The sequence below is a fragment of the Pelophylax lessonae genome (assembly GCF_965119305.1).
Source record: "Pelophylax lessonae genome assembly, chromosome: 1".
NCBI lineage: Eukaryota > Metazoa > Chordata > Amphibia > Anura > Ranidae > Pelophylax > Pelophylax lessonae.
The window spans coordinates 743,672,462-743,694,450 of NC_138768.1; the positions used below are offsets into that span (position 1 = coordinate 743,672,462).

Sequence of the window (21,989 nt, forward strand, 5' to 3'; positions counted from 1 at the left end):
CATCCAGATTGTAGGCACTCTAATACAAGAGGCGTATTACTGGCCAGATCACCAGGTGAAAAGCCTAAAAAAAGAAAACAAATGCTGCCCCCACATCCAATGTTTGGTAAGCTGGAATATATTACATTTTTGGTTTTGGGTTTAAGCGATCATGTAGATAAGCTGAATAGCTAATATTGTCAATAGACTCTAAAAATATAAGACAATCTCTCCCTCTCCTAACAAATATGGACCCATTTGGATTTTGAGTTGGGCAGAAAGTGGACAAGGCAGTTCAGGGCTTTATATTAGAAGGCCTAGCTTGTCTGAAATGACGCATCATAGAGGCACCATGTATTAATTTTTTACCTGCAAAAAAAAAAGTTATTAAAAATGGATCAGTTTATCCACATAAATGTTGCCGCCTCAGCCTCCGCAACATCTCCAAAATACGCCCCTTTCTAACCAAAGACACAACAAAACTCCTAGTTCACTCCATGGTCATCTCGCGCCTTCACTACTGCAATTCCCTTCTCGTTGGCTTACCTCTACACAGGCTATCCCCCCTTCAATCCATCATGAATGCTGCCGCCAGACTCATCCACCTCACCAATCGCTCAGTGTCCGCTGCTCCCCTCTGTCAATCCCTCCACTGGCTTCCACTCACCCAACAAATTAAATTCAAAATACTTACAACATCTTACAAAGCAATCCACAGCTTAGCCCCTAGCTCCATCACTAGCCTAGTCTCAAAATACCAACCTAATCGCTCTCTTTGTTCCTCTCAAAACCTCCTGCTCTCTAGCTCCCTCATCACCTCCTCCCATGCTCGCCTCCAGGACTTTTCCAGAGCCTCTCCAATCCTATGGAACTCCTTACCCTTATCTGTCCGATTATCTCCTACTCTATTAGCTTTTAAGCGATCTCTGAAAACCTTCCTTTTCAGAGAAGCCTATCCTACCAACACCTAACAAATGTACCTCCATTTTCTCCATCAACCCATCCCCCGCGGTTATTGCCTTTTGTTTCACTTGACCCTCCCTTCTAGATTGTAAGCTCTAACGAGCAGGGCCCTCTAGTTCCTCCGGTTTTGAACTGTATTGTAACTGTATTGTTTTCCCTCACATTGTAAAGCGCTGCGCAAACTGCGCAAAATATAGCGCGGCGCTATATAAATCATGTATAATAATAATAATAATAAATGTTAAAAAAGAAAGAAAAAAGCAGTTTTAGGGACAACTGTGCTCATGCTTGGCCTGGCGCATATGAGAATTGTGTAATACAATATTTGTTCAGAATGATAAGTACATCCAAGTAAGCACCATGGTGAAAGGCCGAGCCAAATCACAGAGCCAAGAAACACATCTGGTTAGGACGCCACTATCTTAGCATACTGAATTCCCATACCCCAGTATGAGTATTGCAGTATGACAATCGCAGGTGTCCATTGTTAAACCTTCCACTTATTTTTCGGTGAGCCGGCTCATGTTAATATTTCTTCATTTTCTTTGGCACCTTTAACCAGCCAAGGACGTCACAACCCCATCTTGGTTAGTAGTCACGGGTTACTTGTTACGGGTACATGTCTGAAGCTATGTGTTCTTTGAAATGTTCTTCCTGTACATTTTCCAGCTGAGCAAAGGGTAGCTTTTGTTACTCTGAAACATACATGTGGTGTAAAATCTGATTAATTATCAAGAAGTGCACGTTGAGCTTTCTAGTAGAGCTTGAAAATGTTCATTGTAATAACTGGCGTTCCTTTTTGTAGAAGAAAAGTAGTTTGCAAAACACATTGTTCTTGCTAACAATGACTCCTAAGATCTGCTGAGCTTTTTGTTCTTGTCCAGCAGTGAATGGATTAAACACCTTGTATGGTTATGCTGTAATTCTAGTCACTTGTACAGTACGCCATGGAACATGTTGGTTACCTATATGTGATTAAAGAAGAATGGAAAGTGCTTTCACAAGAGCAGGAGAATCTCTACAGGCTCAAGGCCACTAAGGAAGGATTTGCATATTCTCTCTGCCGCAATGTATGTTTACCTCCCATTGCCTTGTTTTGTCCTCTTTTGTTGTAAACTGTCAAGGAAACAATATTTCTGGTGTCTTTAGAAGGTCTGAGCTGGCCATTAGTATCTTCTTGATTCCCTGTGGAACATGAGGGCTTGACTCAATGCATTTGATGGACATTTTTTCTTCACGTAGACCCCCTGGGGAGTGGAAGATGGAATTATGGAGTAGCCAAGCCATTATTTCAGCCCTTAATTGTTGTGCTGCAGACCATTTTACGTTTAGAGCATGATTTACGGTACTTGGGAGGTCTCTAGGGTGTGAAGAGAAAAAGCTATAGACACAGCCAATGTTATAACTCAATTGTCATAGCTTGATCTTGTGCCGTACTACTTTGCTTTATTAGTATAGATAGGGGCGGCATTACTAAAACCAGTTCTTTTTCAGCATGGTGAAAGCATTGGAGTTGGCACTGTGGACCAAGGAACCCTGGAACTTGCACTTATCCCTCATTCGTTGTGTTTTCGTACATCTTTATCAATTTCAGGCCTAGCCCTTTTTTCTATATGGATGCTTTTATTAGTCGGCTTCTCTCACCTTGTCCTATGGACCCATTTACATAGAAAGGAGTAATAATTCTACCTGACTGTGATCTTGAAACAGGGACCTTTGTTACCATTACAAAATTTAGGCCCCTTTCACATGGGCGGATCGATCAGCTCCGCTTGTCAGTTTTTCAGGTGGACCTGATTGGAGCATCCATTGCCCCAGTGGCATCTTAAGAGCATTATAGGCCCTCGGGCAATGCAGTGCACTGGCGCCCTGCCTACACAATCACCCATGAGAATAAAAATGCAAATTATCGATAAGGCGATATTTATTGGTACAGCAGTGCCAAGCTAATGACAGCTTCCAAGTTGGGTGGCTGGGTCCGGTGAACACACACACTGATGGGAGTCAGACTCAACTGTCCTGTGTGTGCCTGTTCCCGTAGAGGCGGGCAGGCATTCCTGCAGTTGTGTGATCCCCCTCCACAGCCTAAGTGGCCTGACAGCAGCGCAGGGCCGACAGGCGCTTGCCACCTGGATGCACACAAACTGATGCTTGGCTGGGGCTTGGTCGCTGGGCAGGTAGGGCTCCCCGGGCAACTGCCCAGCGTGCCCATTCGGTAAGATGGCCCTGCATTGCCCTCTATGGAGCAGCAGGTGTCAATGGACATGTGTCCGTTGATACCCGCTGATATCTGATCCTATCCGCTAAAAACAGATGGATGGGGATCTGTTCCCCATCTGTCTAGCGCAGCCTTTTTCAACTGGGGTACCCAGGCACCCTGAAGTGCCTTGAGGTTTTTTTCAGGGGTGCCTTGGCAAAATTCCTAAAAATTGATCAAAAATTGTATGCAAGTCAGCAGGTGGATAAAGCCTGCCTTTTAGTTACACAAAGCAACAGATTTTCATTGTGCGCCATTACAACCTTCTAGCCCATGGTGTCCTAACAGCCAATGACATCATCAGTTAATAAGGAAGATGTCTGTCGCCTCCACAGCATCCTTGTTTGACCCTCCTTTGCCCCTCTCCCTCAGCACTGGGGTGACATTAGCTGACTGATGTAGAGAAATTGAGGAAGAAGAGAAACATTGGAATACTAGTCAGTACCAGTGTGCAAAAGTGTATTTACTTTAGAAGAATAAATCCCCTCCAACGTTGGGTATCCTACGTGTGGATATTGCTGCTTTTTGTAAAGCTTTTAGAATAGTTTTTTACATTTTAGAATGAGGTGCCTGGAGACTGTCCATACATTTTAAAGGATGCCTTGAGATTGTCTATAACTTTAAAGGGTGTCTTGACTGAGAAAAGGTTGAGAAACACTGGTCTAGCGGATACAAGCGGATGGCCATTGGGTGTAAATTGACAGGCAGTCCATATACATCCGACTGCCCATAGAGTAGAGTGGGCTGTGTCTGCTCTGCATAAGCAGGGATAAGCAGACAAATTCCCCGCTGCCCCGTGTAAAAGGGGCCTTAAAGTTCAACTTTGTCCACAAAAATGTTCAATTACATAAACTCAATAACCACAAAGGTTATAAATCCACATTGTGTGCACCAATGCCTTTGCAACCCCAGTTATTAATTTGTAAAAGTAGCAATGATATCATCATTGTGCTGCACACAGCAGAATGCAAGCGAGCGTCAGCTAGCACTGCTTCAAGTTCTCCAGTGTTCTATGTACACTGTCAAGTATTGCCTATAACTACATGCTTTCATGAGGATGAGAAAACTCTGAATTTGCTGGTAACCTTGCTAGATAAACCAGAAAGGAGACTGCAGGGGGAGTTTGCACAAATAGCCATCGACTTTCTTGAAAAGCCAGCATCTGCACATAATCTAACGGTTTGGTAATCTGTAATAAAACGAAAGCGTTCGGCCTGAAAAAGCTGCTCATAACAATGGCATGGTCATCATCATCCTCATCATGATTAGATCATGACTATGTACATGGTAAAACTCTACACAACTTATTTTTGTGACACTTTCACTTCCATTTTTACAGTGAGTACTTATTTTTGTGCCCGGAGTTGAGCTTTAAAGTAGCTATGTACCCGGTCTAAGCTGATGTGTTTTTTATGGTGCATGAAAAAGCTAAAAATGTCTGTTGCTGTATTATGTATGAAAGGTCTTTCATGCATGCATTTATGATTGATGTAAACTTAGATGTGAGTTAAAGTAAGGACATTCTAGGCACTAACTGTAAATACCATTGCTATAGATCCTGAGATAACCTTGCCTGAGAGCTTAGGGAATGTGGTGAAACTTTACTTAGCAAAGTGTACCCAATCAGATGCCAGGAAAATAATAATAAAAAAACAGCATTTTTGCTTGCATATGTTTGGATCTTGGAAGTCCGCAGAGCTTCACCACATTCACTAAACTCTGAGGAAATTTCCCTTGCAAAGTGCAACATGCATTGCAAAAGGTACAGCCTATTAGCCATTAGCAAATCAACCCCATAGAGCAGGGGTCCTCAACCCCTGGGCGGCGGCGGCCCGGTGCCAGTCTGTAGCCTGTTGGGGGGGCCGGCCTGGGTGGCTGGGGGTGGGCAGCAGGCAAGCTAGGCAATCCAACCTGCGTTACCACACTCCCACCTCCAGAGGGCGCCCACTCCCCTTTGCCTAGCGCCACTACTCCTTTCCCTCACTGTGGTCACCTTATCTACAGAGAGAAATGGGGAGAAGATGAGGAGGAGGGAGGAAAACCAGGCTGGCTGAGAGGTGACAGGCTTACATGCCCACACCCACAACCTCCGGAGATGACAGGTTGCTACACACACACTGTCCCCTGGAGGTGACAGACAGTGCTCACACAAGGGAGGTGACAGGCTGCACATGCCCACAAGCATCAATGTCCGGAGGTGACAGATTGCATCAAGACATGCCCCCCCTCCAGGCTACACACCCACACTGTCCCCCTGGAGGTGACACAGTGCTCACACAAGGGAGGTGACAGGCTTCACATGCCCACACCCACAATGTCCGGAGGTGACAGATTGCATCAAGACATGCCCCCCCCCCCCCTCCAGGCTACACACCCACACTGTCCCCCTGGAGGTGACACAGTGCTCACACAAGGGAGGTGACAGGCTTCACATGCCCACACCCACAATGTCCGGAGGTGACAGATTGCACCAACACATGCCCCCCCCCCCAGGCTGCACACACACACTGTCCCCCTGGAGGTGACACAGTGCTCACACAAGGGAGGTGACAGGCTGCACATGCCCACACCCACAATGTCCGAAGGTGACAGATTTCATCAAGACATGCACCCCCTCCAGGCTACACACACACACTGTCCCCCTGGAGGTGACAGACAGTGCTCCCACAAGGGAGGTGACAGGCTGCACACACCCCCACCCCTAAGAGAGGTAAAAGGCAGCACCAACCCATACCACAGACCGGTCCCTGGTGCTGGGGAGGTTGGGTACCGCTGCCATAGAGTACATGCAGGTTCTCTGCCAGTGAACCAGTGACCCTATGATTTCTAGAACACAGGGGTACCCAATAATCTCTTTGTTTTCAGCAACCTTTTAAATAAATCAGCCTATTACTCTCTACAGGTTTTTATCTGCCATTGATGTCTGAATTATTTCACAAGAACTTTTTAAGTCTGATTTACCTGGATAAAGTAACAGATGTGTTGAGAGTTATATGTATCCGTGTTGGTTTTTTTTTATTTTTTTATGAGCAATGGTATTAATAGTGAAGTTGAATTACTAGAGCCAAATGCACTTTTCATTTGCAAGGGAGTTTTCCCCAAAGCATTGTGGATGAGGTGCAGCTCTGCTGACTTTTTTTTTTATTTTCCCTGCATTTGTTTAGGTATTTATTGCATTTATTGGATTTATTTACGTATTCGTTGCAAAAACTCAACCACATTCACAAAGCTCTGGGGCAAATTCCTTTACAAGGTGCAACTTCCCTTACAAAATGAACAACCTACTTTGCCTTTATTAAATCGTTGTCTGTATGTTAGTCAATTGCATTAGGGCGCATTTATTTTTCCCCTGGTCCAATAAAAAGCCTTTCTGGAACAATTCCATTTCTGTGTGAAGGGCACTATTAAAATATTGAGTCATGGATAATATACAGTTTTTGATCACATTTGTATGAACAAGCCCTTAAAGAATGCCACATTCAGCTCTTTGTGGTGATGTTTTATGTCATTTGCAATCTGGTTTATTACTGGGCAGCACAGTAGCTAAATGATTAGCACTTCCCCCTAGCAATAATCATCAGTTCGAATCCCAACCACAGCACTACCTGCTTGGAGTTTGCATGTTCTCCTTGTGCCTGCGTGGGTTTCCTCCGGGTACTCTGGATTCCTCCCACACTTCAAAGACATGCTGGTAGGTTAATTGGCCTTACTATATGTATGTATGAATGTGAATTAGGGATTTTGGATTGTAAGCTCCTTGAGGGCAGGGACTGATGTAAATGTACCACAAAACAACAATATCTCTACTGTGCTCGACTGGTATGCGGGAAGGTGAATGTTCTAGGTGGTTTTAGGACACAAATGAAGTGGTCTTGCTGCCCCCCTCAGGACCAAGGGTATCCAAAAGGCACAACAAGAGAAGGGCGCACCGACCTTGTGCATTACCACTTAAAAGTTTATTAAATTTAAAGAAGGGTAGCGTACAATATACTCACAAACGTAGCATATGAACAAGCATATAGGAAATAGGGACTGCTCGCTTCCAGGACACTTCTCTACTGCTGGATAGCGTGATGGCGTCCTCAAAACCTGATGTGTCTTACGCGTTTTGAGGGAGGACCCTATTCCTCAAAGCCGCGAGTGGCAATTTTGGCTCTGAGGAATAAGGTCCTCCCTCGAAACGCATAAGACACATCAGGTTTTGAGGACGCCAAGTAGAGAAGTGTCCTGGAAGGGAGCGGTGCCCATTTCCTATATGCTTGTACATATGCTACGTTTGTGAGTATATTGTACGCTACCCTTCTTTGATTTTAATAAACTTTTGAGTGGTAATGCACATGGTCGGTGCCCCCTTCTCTTGTTGTTTTCTTGTAGTAAATGTACCACATACAGTATATGTAAAGCTGTGCGTAAATTGACAGCACTAAAGAAGTACCTGTAGTAATAATAATAATAAAAAAAAAATACAGACTGCATTTTGAGCAAAGGGTGGTGTTGCTGATGTTCAAGATTGGGTACTCCATCAAACCCATGGCTTTCTATAGTTGGAGATTTCTAAAAAAAAAAAAAAAAATAGTTTTGATTAGCTACTATAGGTATGCCAAATTTTGTGTAGCTGGATAGATTGCCACAAGTTATTCTCTGACAGCTTAGCACTACCGGCATTCTGAATAATTGAATGTTGTAGTTCAATGTCATCTTTTTGGAAAACATACACTTGACAGTAATTAGGGGAAGTTTGCTGTTCCCTTTTGCCCTTTCCTTTTCTAAGTTGCCTCATAGAGAATACTTAGTCGGAGAAGAAGACGAGTATAGAAATCATTGTTGTAGTACAGGACATTTGTCTGACAGCAGCTGTTAATGAAGCAGTAAGAACCATGATGTTCAGCTGGAGCCTCAGAGATCATTTTATTATATGTCTGAGCATTCATTCTATCAAGTCCTGATGACTGAGCGTGTTTTATATAAACTGCTAGCCTTAGAGTGGGAGCTAATAAAGACCATGGCTAACCTACAGAGGCCTGTAGTTTAATTGCTGCAGACTAACCATTAGAAACCTATATTAGCAGACTAGATACCAAGCTAAAAGTGTTAGCAACAGAACAAAGATAAAAATATTCGATGGTTTGAATGTTAGGAGTTCCTGATTATCCCTCAATGTTGGAAATTGAATGTTTGAAGTATTTGCTTGCCATGTACCCAATCTCCTTTGAGGAGTTTTGATTGATATTAGGTTGTTTACTTATGCAGAGTTCAAGTACAGAGACAAGTAAGCCAGCCTTGTATAGAGGTCAGCATTAAGTACTTGACATACAGCAGGTCAGAGGTAGACAGAAGTCTATTGCCTCTTGGCTGTGGTTTATAGGCTTCATGGAATCTGAGTTCTTTCCTTATCATACATAATGAGGATGGCTTGCCCCACACACCTAATCAACACCCAAAATCCGCACACTACCTTGTTAATAAGGGGTACTTGCAACTGCTGGCAGCAAAAGTTGGCATATCCTAACATAGATCACATGATCAGTGTCCACCATCAAGTGGATATAGGAGGAGTCCCCTGTAGTGCATTTGCACATCCTTCCCAGCAAGGAGTATTATCTCCAAGGGTTAGAAAGGCTGGATTCATCTCTTTTTCATGGATAGTGTAGGACCCACTGATAATGGGGTACTTTGACGCAGTAGTGGGCTTGAGCACGATATGGCCATATGGTGGGACCAAACCCCCATTTTTATTTATGGATTGTCTTCAGATTTGGTAGTTATTTCTTTTGCATTTGCGCGCTATTCTTTTTTAATATCCTAACATAACCTACTACTGACCTATGGATATCAGGTGGCATGTTTTTACATACTGATATGCTGTGACACAGAATGGAGGACCCCTGTTTTAGATGACATCATAGTTCAGCAAATGGCTACACCATTACTACTTTCTAGCTGTAGCAGGATCTTGTTAATACCAACTCGAACACTGTTTTTTTACGGACTCCACTTGCTCAGTGGGGATCTCGCCGCTGATCCCTGCTGCGCAGGCAGATGATTGGCGGATCACTGTCAGAGGCGGACCTGTCAGAGTCCTGCTCTCCTCTATGGAGAGGTCGGATGAAAACAGACAGCCTGTCCATTTTCATCTGATCCCATTCGATCCAACCAGCTAGAAAATGGATGGCAAACGTATCGCCATACGTCTGTTTTCAGGGGATTTTGTTGGATCGGATGACACATGTCCGCTGACATCCACATCCCCATAAGGAACTGTGGATGGCCCAATCGGGTCCGCCTGAAAAACGGACAGGTGGACCTGATAAGTACGTCCTTGTGAAAGGGACCTTACATGTGCGTTATGTAGGTGCAGTGTGATGTGTTAGAAAAAAAAAAAAACTGCATAACAACATCCAGTTCTAAAAGACTTGTGAAGTCAGGCACTGATGTTGGAGAGAAGGCCTGGCTCACAGTCTACTCTCTAATTATTATTATTATACAGGATTTATATAGCACCAACAGTTTGCACAGCGCTTTACAATATGAGGGAAGACAATACAGTTACAATACAATTCAATACAGGAGGAATTAGAGGGCCCTGCTCGTTTCAGCCCAAAGGTGTTCTATCGGGTTGAGGTCAGGACTCTGTACGGGCCAGTCAAGTTCCTCCATCCCAAACTTGCTCATCCATCTCTTTATGGACCTTTCTCTGTGCACTGGTGCTGTCATGTTGGAACAAGAAGGGGCCATCCCTAAACTGTTCCCACAAAGTTGGGAGCATGAAATTGTCCAAACTCTCTTGGTATGCTGGCATCTTAAGAGTTCCCTTCACTGGAACTAAGGGGCCAAGCCCAACCCCTGAAAAACAACCCCACACCATAATCCCCCCTCCACCAAATGATTTGGACCAGTGCACAAAGCAAGGTCCATAAAGACATATATGAGCGAGTTTGGGATGGAGGAACTTGACTGGCCTGCACAGAGTCCTGACCTCAACCCGATAGAACACCTTTGGGATGAATTAGAGCGTAGACTGGGAGCCAGATCTTCTCGTCTCCATCAGTGCCTGACCTCACAAATGCGCTTCTGGAAGAATGGTCAAACATTCCCATAGAAACACTCCTAAACCTTGCGGACAGCCTTCCCAGAAGAGTTGAAGCTGTTATAGCTGCAAAGGGTGGGCCAACTCAATATTGAACCCTACAGACTAAAGGCCCGTACACACGATAAGAAAATCTGTAGGGAAAATTTGTCCAACGACCGATCTGCCGATTTTCGGATTGTTAGTATGGTGCTTTCGACAGCCAACTCCGACTTTTCGGGTGACCAAATCCTGATGTGCAGGCTATAAAATTTTTGTTGTCCGTCCATTAGTACAGATTTCGATGGAAAAAAAAATCTTAAGAGCAAGACTAGGCATTCTCAGAGACGAAAGAACACATACAAAGCAATCCAACACATGACATCACTTCTGAAGTAGAATTCTGTCGTACAGGAAAATTCGTATGAAAATAACCTCTTCACTTTCCACATCAGACTAGCATGCCACAAAAAACGGACGACAGATCTTTCAATAATCTGATCATGTGTACGGGGCTTAAGACTGGGATGCCATTAAAGTTCATGTTCGTGTAAGGGTCCATTCACACCAGCGCCACTTGTCAGACGACTTGGTTGCCTGACAAGTCGGGTTCGGTCGCTCGCCATTGCATAGTACAGGACCCGTTCTAATAGGAGCGACACAAGTCGCTCCGACTTAGAAAAAGGGTCCTGTACTACTTTGGAGCGACCTGGAGGCGACTTGCATTGACTTCAATTATATGAAGTCCGTGCAAGTTGCGCCGACGTTGCGGTGCACGCTGTGCACCGCGACTTCACAGGTCGCCCCACAAAATCCTGTCGCGGCAGTGTGAATGGGCTGTAAAGGCAGGTGCCCCAATACTTTCTGTAGTATAGTGTATGTAGCAATAATGTTTTTTTTTTTTTTGTCCGTTTTTAAACTGTAGTTCAGGTAAGGCTCGCTATATTTCTGATGTATAAGCATGTCGCCAAAGATGCTTTTAAGTGCAATTTTTTTACATTAAGTATGTGTTGTAAAGTGGGCAGAATTGATTTGCTGTGTAGTGAACACAACCTTGAACAGTCCCATCCCTCTTATCATGCTCCTGAGTGGGATAACAGACATCAAAAGCCATTCATGAGAAGCTGAAACAGACACTTTGCAAGGAGCTGAGCAATATCTAAGAGCTGCTGATCCAAAGTCGTGGAGCCAGAGCGTTTCATGACATCACCCTCCCCTTCCATTAGCCAGCAGCAGCAGCAGCATCTCAAGTGCATTAGGCAGGCTGCTGTGCTCTGCACCGTCACAGCACATGCCGAGAGTAGAGCTCAGTGACGGGGTGTGTGGAGCCTGGAAAGAATGCTTCTACAAGAGAGCAACGCACAAGTGTTTGTGACCAGCTGCTATGAAGGACACATGAGCCTGGGCTGTGACATTTCTTAAACTAGTTCTCTTCCCGAGTGGATCCGGGAGCCGGGGAGATCGCTTGTAGGCTTCCTGGTCCGCTCTCTCTGGGTCTGTTTACTAACAAATCTGCAGCCAAGTGAAATCATGCTGTGGGCTCTTTCCATAAGGTGACATGATGTTTCCACTGCAGAAGAGGTGAATATGTCCTTGAGACCTTCCTGACAGCAAACTTGAGGCTTTTTTCCTCTTGTTTCCACCCCCCCCCCCTTTTTTCATACTATCCAGTCCTTCTGCATTGAACAGCAATTTTCCCATATCCGTGCGTCACTGAGAGACTACTGCATGGTAATGAAGCAGCGACACGGGAGGCCAGGACTTCTCTGCCTTTGAGAAACACTTTGACAAAGCTGACCGCCCCAACTACTGGGTAACCGCAGCTGCCACAGGCATAATGTTGAGTTTACAGGATTCGGTGTTTTTCGAGATTAGCATAAAGTCTCTTCTGAAGTCCTGGAGCAGTAGCTGTAAGTATTATTTCTCCATAATTGTGCTGTATTGCATGCTGCCCAGTTCTGGCTTCCTGGCTGTGTTTGCATAAGCAGTAATCTTGTGAAATTCCTTTGCTTGGAGCAGAAAGCTGCGAAGATGGTTTTGTACGCCAAGCGAGCCTTGTTACAAATATAGCTGTTTTCTTGGTGCCTTGCTTCTCTGCTCCAGACAAGCCATGGTCTGTACAGAGTCATATGAATGTAACATACTTCTGCCAGCATGAAATGTTCTTTGCTTGCCTGTGCTTAGTGGCGAATGCCCATAAATAATGTGGGGGGGTGGGGGGTACTCCCTACTCCCTACCCCCTACTCCCTTCTGCTCTGACTTTTTACAAATTGCTGCACTGCTGTATGTAGTGTCAAGTGTGAGATGAAAACGACATCATCAATCCAAGGCTGAGATATGGTTTCATAGCATCTCCTATCAGTTCCTGGCTCTCCGAATATATTAGGCCTCATTTATCATCTTCAATAAAATGTATTGCAGCAGTGCTTATTTTTTATTTCATTTTTTTTCCACGAGATCTCGTGTGCCGATTTTCACTGCATATAAGAAGCATCACAACTTAGATGAGCCTGCACACAGCAGTTTCCTTCGCTAGTCAGCAAACGCTGATAAAGTTTTGCGTGAGTAATAACGATCTTCGGGGCTCCTCGAATGTACGGAGCAATTTATTTTTACGGTGGGAGAGATTGGCAAAGATAAGGTGGCTATGACCCCATCATCTAATGATATGCAGGCTTGCCCGGGGGATTGGCAAAGATAAGGCGGCTACGACCCCGCCATCTAGTAATATGCAGGCCTGCCCGGGTATTGGCAAAGATAAGGTGGCTATAACTGCGTCATCTAATGATATGCAGGCCTGCCCGGGGATTGGCAAAGATAAGGTGGCTATGACCCCGTCATCTAGTAATATGCAGGCCTGCCCGGGTATTGGCAAAGATAAGGTGGCTATGACCCCGTCATCTAGTGATATGCAGGCCTGCCCAGGTATTGGCAAAAATAAGGTGGCTATGACCCCGTCATCTAGTGATATGCAGGCCTGCCCAGGGAATAAATAATGTGCAAAGTCAGGAACCCATAGCAACCAATAAGCAACTTCATAAATACAGGCATACCCCACTTTTAAGTACACAATGGGACCAGAGCATGTATGTAAAACGAAAATGTACTTAAAGTGAAGCAATACCTTTTTTCATTTCTCAATGCATGTAAATACACTAGCTTCATAGGAAATCTTGGTTAGCTTGACATGGCACTGCTCCCAAACCATAAGTGACAAGGACACCAAGCTTGGGGAACTTTTTTCACATTTTTTAAAGACAAATGCATAATGAGCTAGTATGCATCGCATACTAGCTCATTATGGAGTACTTACCTAAAAACGCAGTGCCGACAGAACGGCCGACATGTCCGGCCGTCCTGCTTCCTGGATCTCGTCCTCCGGCCATCTGATTGGCCGGGGGCGCGATTACATCACTCCCGCACATGCGCGCGGGAGCCGCCGTTCACGGCACTGGGATCTGAAGGAATGGCACGGGTGGCCGTTCCTTCAGGGCGTATGCGCCGATGACATCATCGGCTGCATGAACTGTAAATATCTCCTAAACTGTGCAAGTTTAGGAGATATTTATAGCACCTATAGGTAAGCCTTTATATAGGCTTACCTATAGGTAAATGTAAACAAAAGGGGTTTACAACCTCTTTAAGGGGATCCAGGACTATGACATGGTTGATTACCTAGGCAAGCTGGCCAGCCACAAATTGGATATGTAGTCCTGGGTCCCCTCTTGGTGCCCCCTAAGTTTGGTATCCCTGTCATTTATGGTTTGGGAGCAGTGCCATGTCAAGCTGACCAAGATTTCCCATAGACACCAATGTTAAAAACCGGGAGTAGTGCCATGCCAAGCTGACCAGGCTGTGTCCATACTCGCGAGTGTACTTAAAACGGGGTATTCCTGTATGATTTCAGCAAGCGTACACCTGGTTGGTCCTTGAATTGCTGTTCCTTGTCCTGCTTTTACTAATACTAAATAAGCCCAATCTGGGTTCATCATAGTAATATATACTCCAACTTTAGCAAGTGGAAAATTACTCCTCAGGGGAACTTGAAGTCAGCTGAATTTCTCCCATTTGTGTTAGTGATTCAGTCCTCGCAGCACAAAAAAAAGCCCTACGTTAGACCTGGCTTTACAGGGTTGCTTAGCCAACAATATGAGCTGCTGTGCTGGCCAACATTTGATTGCAGTGGAGTATTTTTCCTTTCACTAATAACAATGAGGTGACATTCATACGGCCTATATAGGGATGATGCCATGATGCAGTATTTTTTGTGTGCGTTTGTTTTAGATTGTCAGGGAAAATAGTATATCATAGAAAACGGTTTGGTGGAATGTACAGCAGAAACAGCAGAAAAAGTTTAATCTATATCCCACATCCAGCAATCAGACCCAAACTGTCATTTTTTTTTTTTTTTTTTTTTAGTGCAGGTTTCAATCTCTCAGTTCTTATACTCCATTTCTCAATAAATGAGATCCAGCAGGTCTTCAAGTTAAAGTGGTTGTAAACCTCAGACATGAAATATGAACAAAGCATAGTGTGTACTTTTCTCAATTAAGAGAACGAAGTGTCATTTCTGTCTGCTGCTTCATCCTTCTATCAGTATGAATCACTTCTGACACATTTTCCTGAAACCAAGAGAAAAATGGGTGACAGGGGAGGGAGCTCCAGCTGATTGACGGCCTCAGCTGTGCTGTGTGAAGGGGATGTGTCCCTTCCCTCCAATCAGCTCTCAGAGCTCTCCTCACTAAGCTTTGCAAAGTGTAATTTCAGTGCTCTCCCCTTTTTTTTTGACAATTCAGACAAGCTTTCTAAATTTTTCCCTTTAAATGGATGTAGAGAAGAGAAGATTGCAGATTACCAGGTACAACTTATGTACGAGGATTTGTTTCATTGTTGTGTATTACCTGAAGCCAGTCACTTCACTGGGTATATGTAAGCGGATCTTCACTGCATCTGAGCACCAAAAACACTGTTATATTCATTTTTAATATTCAAAGCAAACTCCCCCATCCAGCTATGTCTCTATGCTTTATTTTGTTGAGAAATTGCTTTAAAACCATCAACCACATTGAGAAAGGACAAATGATTCATGTAGCATTTACTTACTGGAATCCATGTGCCCTTAGCTCAGGCATGCATACAGGAGAATGTGCTTAATTAAGAAGACCCTTCCTCCTCCACTCCTGAAGGCTCCTGTGATGTATGACATCATCTGCCTAGGTAGGAAACCAGGAAACAACTGAAGAAATGTAAAATAATAAGTAAATATGATATACTTTCCCATCTATTTACTAATGCTGGCAGCGTGGGGATTAAAACTCAATGTTGTTTGGGAGAGTGAAGTTCCACTTTAAATAGTTTGGACCTTATGTCCTGCTGTTTACAGTTACTGTCCTTAAAGCTGAACTCCGGGGAAAGCAAAAATTCTTCCTTGCATGGGACCTGCCCCCACACTGCAGGGGGTAAATGCTTGAAAAAAAAAATCACTTTTACTTACCCGATCCTCTGCTCTGTTCTGTTTGTGCTGCTAGACCAGTCCCCGTAGCCTCCTCTTCCCTATGCTCCAGAGGTCACAGGTCCTCTGACATAAAGTACAATGCAGGGCCCTGCACTGGATGTGGGAGGCAGTGAGAGGGACAGTCCACCATCAGAGCGTAGGGGAGAAGAGCGCTGGCTGCCAGGGGAATGTGGATCAGGTGATGGTGATGTCCAGGCCAGCATAGGGCCTACTGCAGAAAACTTCTGACAAACCTGGAAGTGTCAAAGGATGAAGAAAACTCAAGGACACTACTACTGAGAAAGGTATATGAAGAGCTATAGCTGCACCAGGGAGTGTTCATTTCAAACATTCTATGGATGTGAGCAGCCTATAGAGCGTTTTTTTGATGAAACTGTTAATGAACCATTGATACAAGGTAGGACTGATCCATTATTTCATGTGTTTTTATGCCAAATTCTGACCCTACCAGCTGAATGTCACAGCTAAAATCGAGACCAGGCAACTTTGTTCCATTATTTTATTGTCCAGTTTTGGTGAGCCTGTGCGAATTGTAGCCTCAGTTTCCTGTTCTTAGCAGACAGGAGTGGCTCCCAGTGTGGTCTTTTGCTGCTGTAGACCATCTGCTTCAAGGTTCAATGTGTTGTGTTTTCAGAGATGGTATTCTGCATACCTTGGTTGTAACGAGTGGCTATTTGAGTTACTGTTGCCTTCCTATCATCTCAAACCAGTCTGCCCATTCTCTCTGACCTCAAGAAGGAATTTTTGTCCACACAACTGCTGCTCACTGGATATTTTCTCTTTTTGGGATCATTCTCTGTAAACCCTAGAAATGGTTGTGTGTGAAAATCCTAGTTGATCAGCAGTTTTTTGAAATGCCCAGATCAGCCTGTCTGGCACCAACAAATGCCACTTTCAAAGTCCCTTAAATTCCCTTTCCTCCCCATTCTGATGCTCGGTTGACACTCAGCAAATCGTCTTCACCACGTCTAAATGCCAAGCAATTGAACAGATGTACCTAATAAAGTGGCCAGTAATTGTATATGTATGCCTGTGGGATACAGAACTTAGATTATAAGCTCTTTGAGTTCAGGGACTGATGTAAATGTACAGTGAACAAGTGCTATGCAAATGGTCAGTGCTGTATAAAAAATAGTTGAAATCTGTTAAAGTGGATGTAAACCCTTCGAAAAACCCAGTTAAGTGACTGGCCTCAGGTGATACACCGACATGAAACCAATCCTCCTGCAAATGTTGTACTTTTTTTTCTGCAGTCTTCTCTTCTCTACATCTGTTCCTGAAAATTCAGAATTAATCAAGCTTGACCGAGCTTTAAGAAAGCAGGGTGAGCTAAAAATACAAACTGCACAGCTCCATGGGGAGAGCACTGAGAGCTGATTGGAGGGAGGAGAGACGCCCCCTCTCCACACAGCACACAGGAACATAGCTGAGTCTGCCTATCACAGAATGTGTGCTGGAGCTCGCCCCCCCCTGACACTATAGAGGGATGTACTTTGTTCATATTTTATTTTTAATGTATACAACCATTTTTAATAAAGTCATAATGTTGGTTTTTCCTTCCCTTTCAGTCCTGTTGATGATTACCAGGACAAATTAAGGGCACATATCTACCTAATGAGTATACGGTCAAAAAAACCTGAGAGGGTAATAAACTCTTACCTTTTTATATATAACTAAAATAAGTTTTGACTTTAGATAAACATTAATGATATTAAAGAGCAGTATGAAATGCGACCTGAAATACAGATGTTAAAAAAAACCTAAAACCTATTAACCACTTCTCAACCGGCCACTGTGTTTTTATGTCAGTACTTTGATGTCAAATTCCGGGGTTATGGCAGCAGCGAACTGCCATAATCCCAGTATTTTTTTTACACAGCTGGCGATCCAGAATGTGATAAAAGTGGTCCTGGCAGGAGATTCGCCACAGGATCACTTTTATGGGCAAGCGGGAGAGGCGCCCCCTTCTGCTGCTTCCCGGTCCCGCTTACCATAGCCGCCGGTAGCGGCAGAAACAATCTGATCTGCTATAATGATGGGTAGGAAGTCAAGTGAGGGCGAGATACTCCCACTCTATGCCCTTGTAGGACCGGAGCGACATCAGACGTCACTTCTGCCTAACGGCCTTAAAGGGCCCATTTTTTTTTTTTTTTTTAATAGGCAAATGTAAAGTGACTTTTTTTTTTGCTTTTAAGTATAAATGTGAGATGTGAGGTCTTTTTGACCCCAGATCTCACAAAAAAGAGGACCTGTCATACTCATTTCTATTACAAGGGATGTTTTACAGCCTTTGTAAAAGGAAGTAAAGTGATGAAAAAAAAATAATTAAAGGGACAGTGTAAAAATAAAAAGTAAAATAAATAAGAAAAAAAAAATTGAAAGTGCCCCGTCCCTCCGAGCTCGCGCACAGAAGCGAATGCATACGCAAGTCGCGCTCACATAGGTAAACAGCGTTCAAACCACACATGTGAGGTATGGCTGCGATCGTTAGAGCGAGAACAATAATTCTAGCACTAGACCTCCTCTGTAACTCTAAACAGGTAACATGTAAAACGTTGCCTATGGTACTGTAGTTTGTCGCCATTTCACGAACGTATACAATTTTAAGGCATGACATGTTGGGTATCAATTTACTCAGCATAACATCATCTTTCACATTTTATTATAAAATTGGGTTAATTTTACTGTTTTCTTATTTTTTTAATTTAAAAAAGTGTATTTTTTCCCAAAAAATTGTGTTTGTAATATCGCTGCGCAAATATTTTGTGACAAAGTGTTGCAACAATCTCCATTTTGTTCTCTAGGGTCTCTGCTTAAAAAAAAAAAAATATATATATATAATGTTTGGGGTGCTAAGTAAATTTCTAGCAAAAAAAATACTGATTTTAACCGGTTGCCGACTGCCGCACGACTATATACTGCGGCGGTCAGCCCCGGCCAGGCAGAGTGACGTATCGGTACGTCACTCACCTGTCACTGACTTGCGAGCCAATTGCGGGCGGGCGCGCGCCCGCCGCGGCTCGTTCACAGACAAGTCAGTGAGTGTGACCGGCGGACTCAATGTCCGCCAGTCACACTGCGATCGCTCCTGTGAAGGGAGAAAGACAGAGCGGCTTATGTAAACAAGCCGCCTGTCAGTTCTCCCTGTGTAAAAGTGAAGATCTGACCGTTCTACTATGTAGAACCGTGGATCTTTGCTTTTACACCAATAGCAATGTCCCTGCACAGTTAGAAACACGCCCCTAGGACACACTTAACCCCTCCCTGTCCAATAAAGTTAACCCCTTCCCTGCCAGTGTCATTTTTGCAGTAACAGTGCATATGTATAGCACTGATTACTGCAGTAATGTCACTGGTACCCCCAAAAGTGTCAAAAATGTCAGTCAAGGGTCCGATCTGTCCGCCGCAATGTCGCAGTAGGAAAAAAAAAAAAACGCAGATCGCCGCCATTACACGTTAAAAAACACCAAAAATGACAAAAATCTTTCCCTTTGTTAGTAAACGCGATAACTTTTGCGCAAACCAATCAAAATACGCTTTTTGCGATTTTTTTTTTTACCAAACATATGTAGCACAAAACAAATTGGCCGAAAATGTTAAAAAATTTTGATTTTTACATTTTTTTTGGGGAATTTCATATAAAAAAATGTGAAAAATATTGTTATTTTTGCAAAATTTACGCTCTTTTTTTGTTTATAGCGCATGATCAAAAAATCGCACAGGTGATCAAATACCACCAAAAGAAAGCTCTGTTTGTGGGAAAAAAAGGACGTCAAATTGGTTTAGGTACAGCGTCGCACGACCGCGCAATTGTCCGTTAAAGTCACGCAGTAAAAAATCGCAAAAAAAACCCTGGTCTTTTAGCAGCCAAATCCTCCGGGGCTTAAGTGGTTAACTTGTAAACAACAATTGTCAGAAATAGGCCTGGTCCTTAAGTGGTTAAAAGAAATAAGAATAGTCATACATTATTAGTGTAAGCACATGTGCTGTCCTGAGTGTTGTCAGCCCCACAACCACCAATCCAATTCAAACCTGCCTGGGAGATTTCCCTGTGATGGGTGGAATGGGGTTGCTGTGTGTGGGGCCCTACAGATAGATTAATGCACTGATACACAAGGCCCGGTGTAACATTACATAGTACCCTCTTTACATTTAAAAAAGAACTTCCTCTCTGACGAGTGTTGCTAATAAAGCCGTCCTCCCTGCTGGGTAATATTACCTGATTTATGGGATGCTTTGATTTAATCTGCTACTATAGAGTATAGTATGGATGAGGAGATATCCATCTGTTCTCTAACCTGTGTATATATTACAAGGAAAACACTTTCCCGGAGAGGTACATTAAATGGGGCTCTATATTAAAAATAAATGCCTCTTTAAAGTGTTATTAAACCCAAACCAAAAATGTTGTACATCACAGCTTACCAGTCATGAGATGTGGTGCCTACATTCGCTTTTTTTCCCTATTTGTTCACACGATGATCTGGCCAGTAAACGTTCCTCCTGTAGTTCTCCAATATAATCAGTCCGAATGGTCTGTTACACACCGGTTTCTCTAATTTGTAGGATGCATGTTGTACAGTCTTTAAGGCCATCTTGTATCATGCGTAATGTCCTTGTAATGAGCTTTTCCGCGCCCCTGTGTGGGCTAAGTGCCCAAGACTGGAAGGTGGTTGTGTATGTTTATCTGTAATTTTTTTTCTTTACACAGTATTAAAAAATCTTTAAAAAGATTAAAAAAAAAAAAAATTCCTTCTATATTCGAGTGCGCCAACTCTGGATGAACAAGCACAGGGGCACCTTTGGACAGCAGCATTGTCAGTCTGAGGGAGGGAGTTGTTGCTGTATTAGCAGATTTAGATACACTAACAAGTTGAAGCCAAACTTCAGTTAACGCTTTATAAGCAGTTACAGCAAAGTTTTTTTTTTTTAAATTTTGGAATAAAGATTTTAAATAAATGAAAGCAGATCATTGTAAGCACCTCAGTCGGTAGTAAATGGTTTGTGTCATCCCTGTAATTGCTACATCTGCACGAGAGCTTGTTCTTTTGAAAAATGCATATAATTTCTGGCCAGATCACCAGCTGAAATGCAAAATGTGGCATGGGCATGTCAGGGGGTCAGGACCACTTAAAGCGGAAGTTCCACTTTTGAGTGGAACTCCGCTTAAGGGGAAAGACTTTCACTTGATTAGAATAGCAGTGCCAGGCCTTGATGCAGAGTATGAACCAGAAAGTTTTTTTCTTTTTGTTTTTCTTTTACTGAGGTGGTATTAAAGCTTTTTTTTTTTTTTTTTTTATAACAAACATGTTATACTTGCAGGCTCTGTGCAGTTGTTTTGCACAGAGCAGCTCGAATCCTCTTTTCTTTTCCCCCGCCAGTGCTCTGGCTCCTCCCCCTCTCAAGCAGTGACCCCTGTGAAAGACACTTGCCCTGAGGGCACCGCTGTGTGCTCGCTTCCGAGCTGCTGCTTTTTGCATCCATAAGACACATAGAGCTGAGGCTCAGCCAACCCCCCCCCCCCCTCTCTCCAGCCAATGGGCTTCCACTGCTCTCTCAGCCAATGAGGAGGAAGAGTCCCGGGACTGCAGAGACTATCGTGAATTATGCTGAATCAGAGGGAGCTCCGATAAAGATTGTATGTTTCCTGATAATACAGAGGCAGGGGACAAGCTGCACATGCTCAGTTTAGTGTGTATTCCTAGCAAGTTTTTTTTTTTTTTCTCTTGGTAGTGTGGATGTGATCAGCACTGGGCCAATCCACTCTGTCCAGACAGAGGGTCAGGGGTCCTGCAGCATGATATTACAGTCAGTGCAGAATGAAAACTCCTCCTACAAGCTTTACCCAGACATTAATAGAAGTCACAAGACTGCTCTATACTGCTGATGAGAAAAGGTATTTAGCAGTTTATATTTACGAAAAGAATTGGATTTCCATGTTCTGTGTACTGTGGGAGACCAGGTATAGTAAATGCAGGCTCTGATGAAGGACACTCCTTCAAAACGCGTCAGCCAGCAGGGACCCTGGTGAGGTTCCCCCCTGAGCTGGAGTGTTTGGCCAGCCTGGGGGAGTGGAGCCACAAACAGTGGCCTGATGAGTGCTTTTACTACATGTTTGAGAGTATATATTTACTTTGTTTTATTTATAATAAAAACTGTGTTTGATAATGCACTAGGCCAGTGCGCCCACTTTATCTATCTCTATAGT

The 21,989-nt window shown here is 43.7% G+C and overlaps 1 protein-coding gene across 10 annotated transcripts in view; it reads left to right on the forward strand.

Annotated features, from left to right (window-relative positions):
- Nucleotides 1-21,989, forward strand: part of FRYL (FRY like transcription coactivator) — a 555,404-nt gene that overhangs the window by 243,554 nt on the left and 289,861 nt on the right. For 3 of the 10 annotated variants that reach the window (XM_082266338.1, XM_082266337.1, XM_082266332.1), the window contains exon 1: nt 11,297-12,175. The exons of 6 other annotated variants lie outside the window; for them this stretch is intronic. In XM_082266338.1, the coding sequence (XP_082122464.1) occupies nt 12,103-12,175 (73 nt within the window). In that variant the 5' untranslated portion in view covers nt 11,297-12,102. Of the gene's footprint in view, nt 1-11,296; nt 12,176-21,989 lie in introns of those variants that run through there. One more of the 10 variants, XM_082266340.1, reaches the window with a different exon arrangement.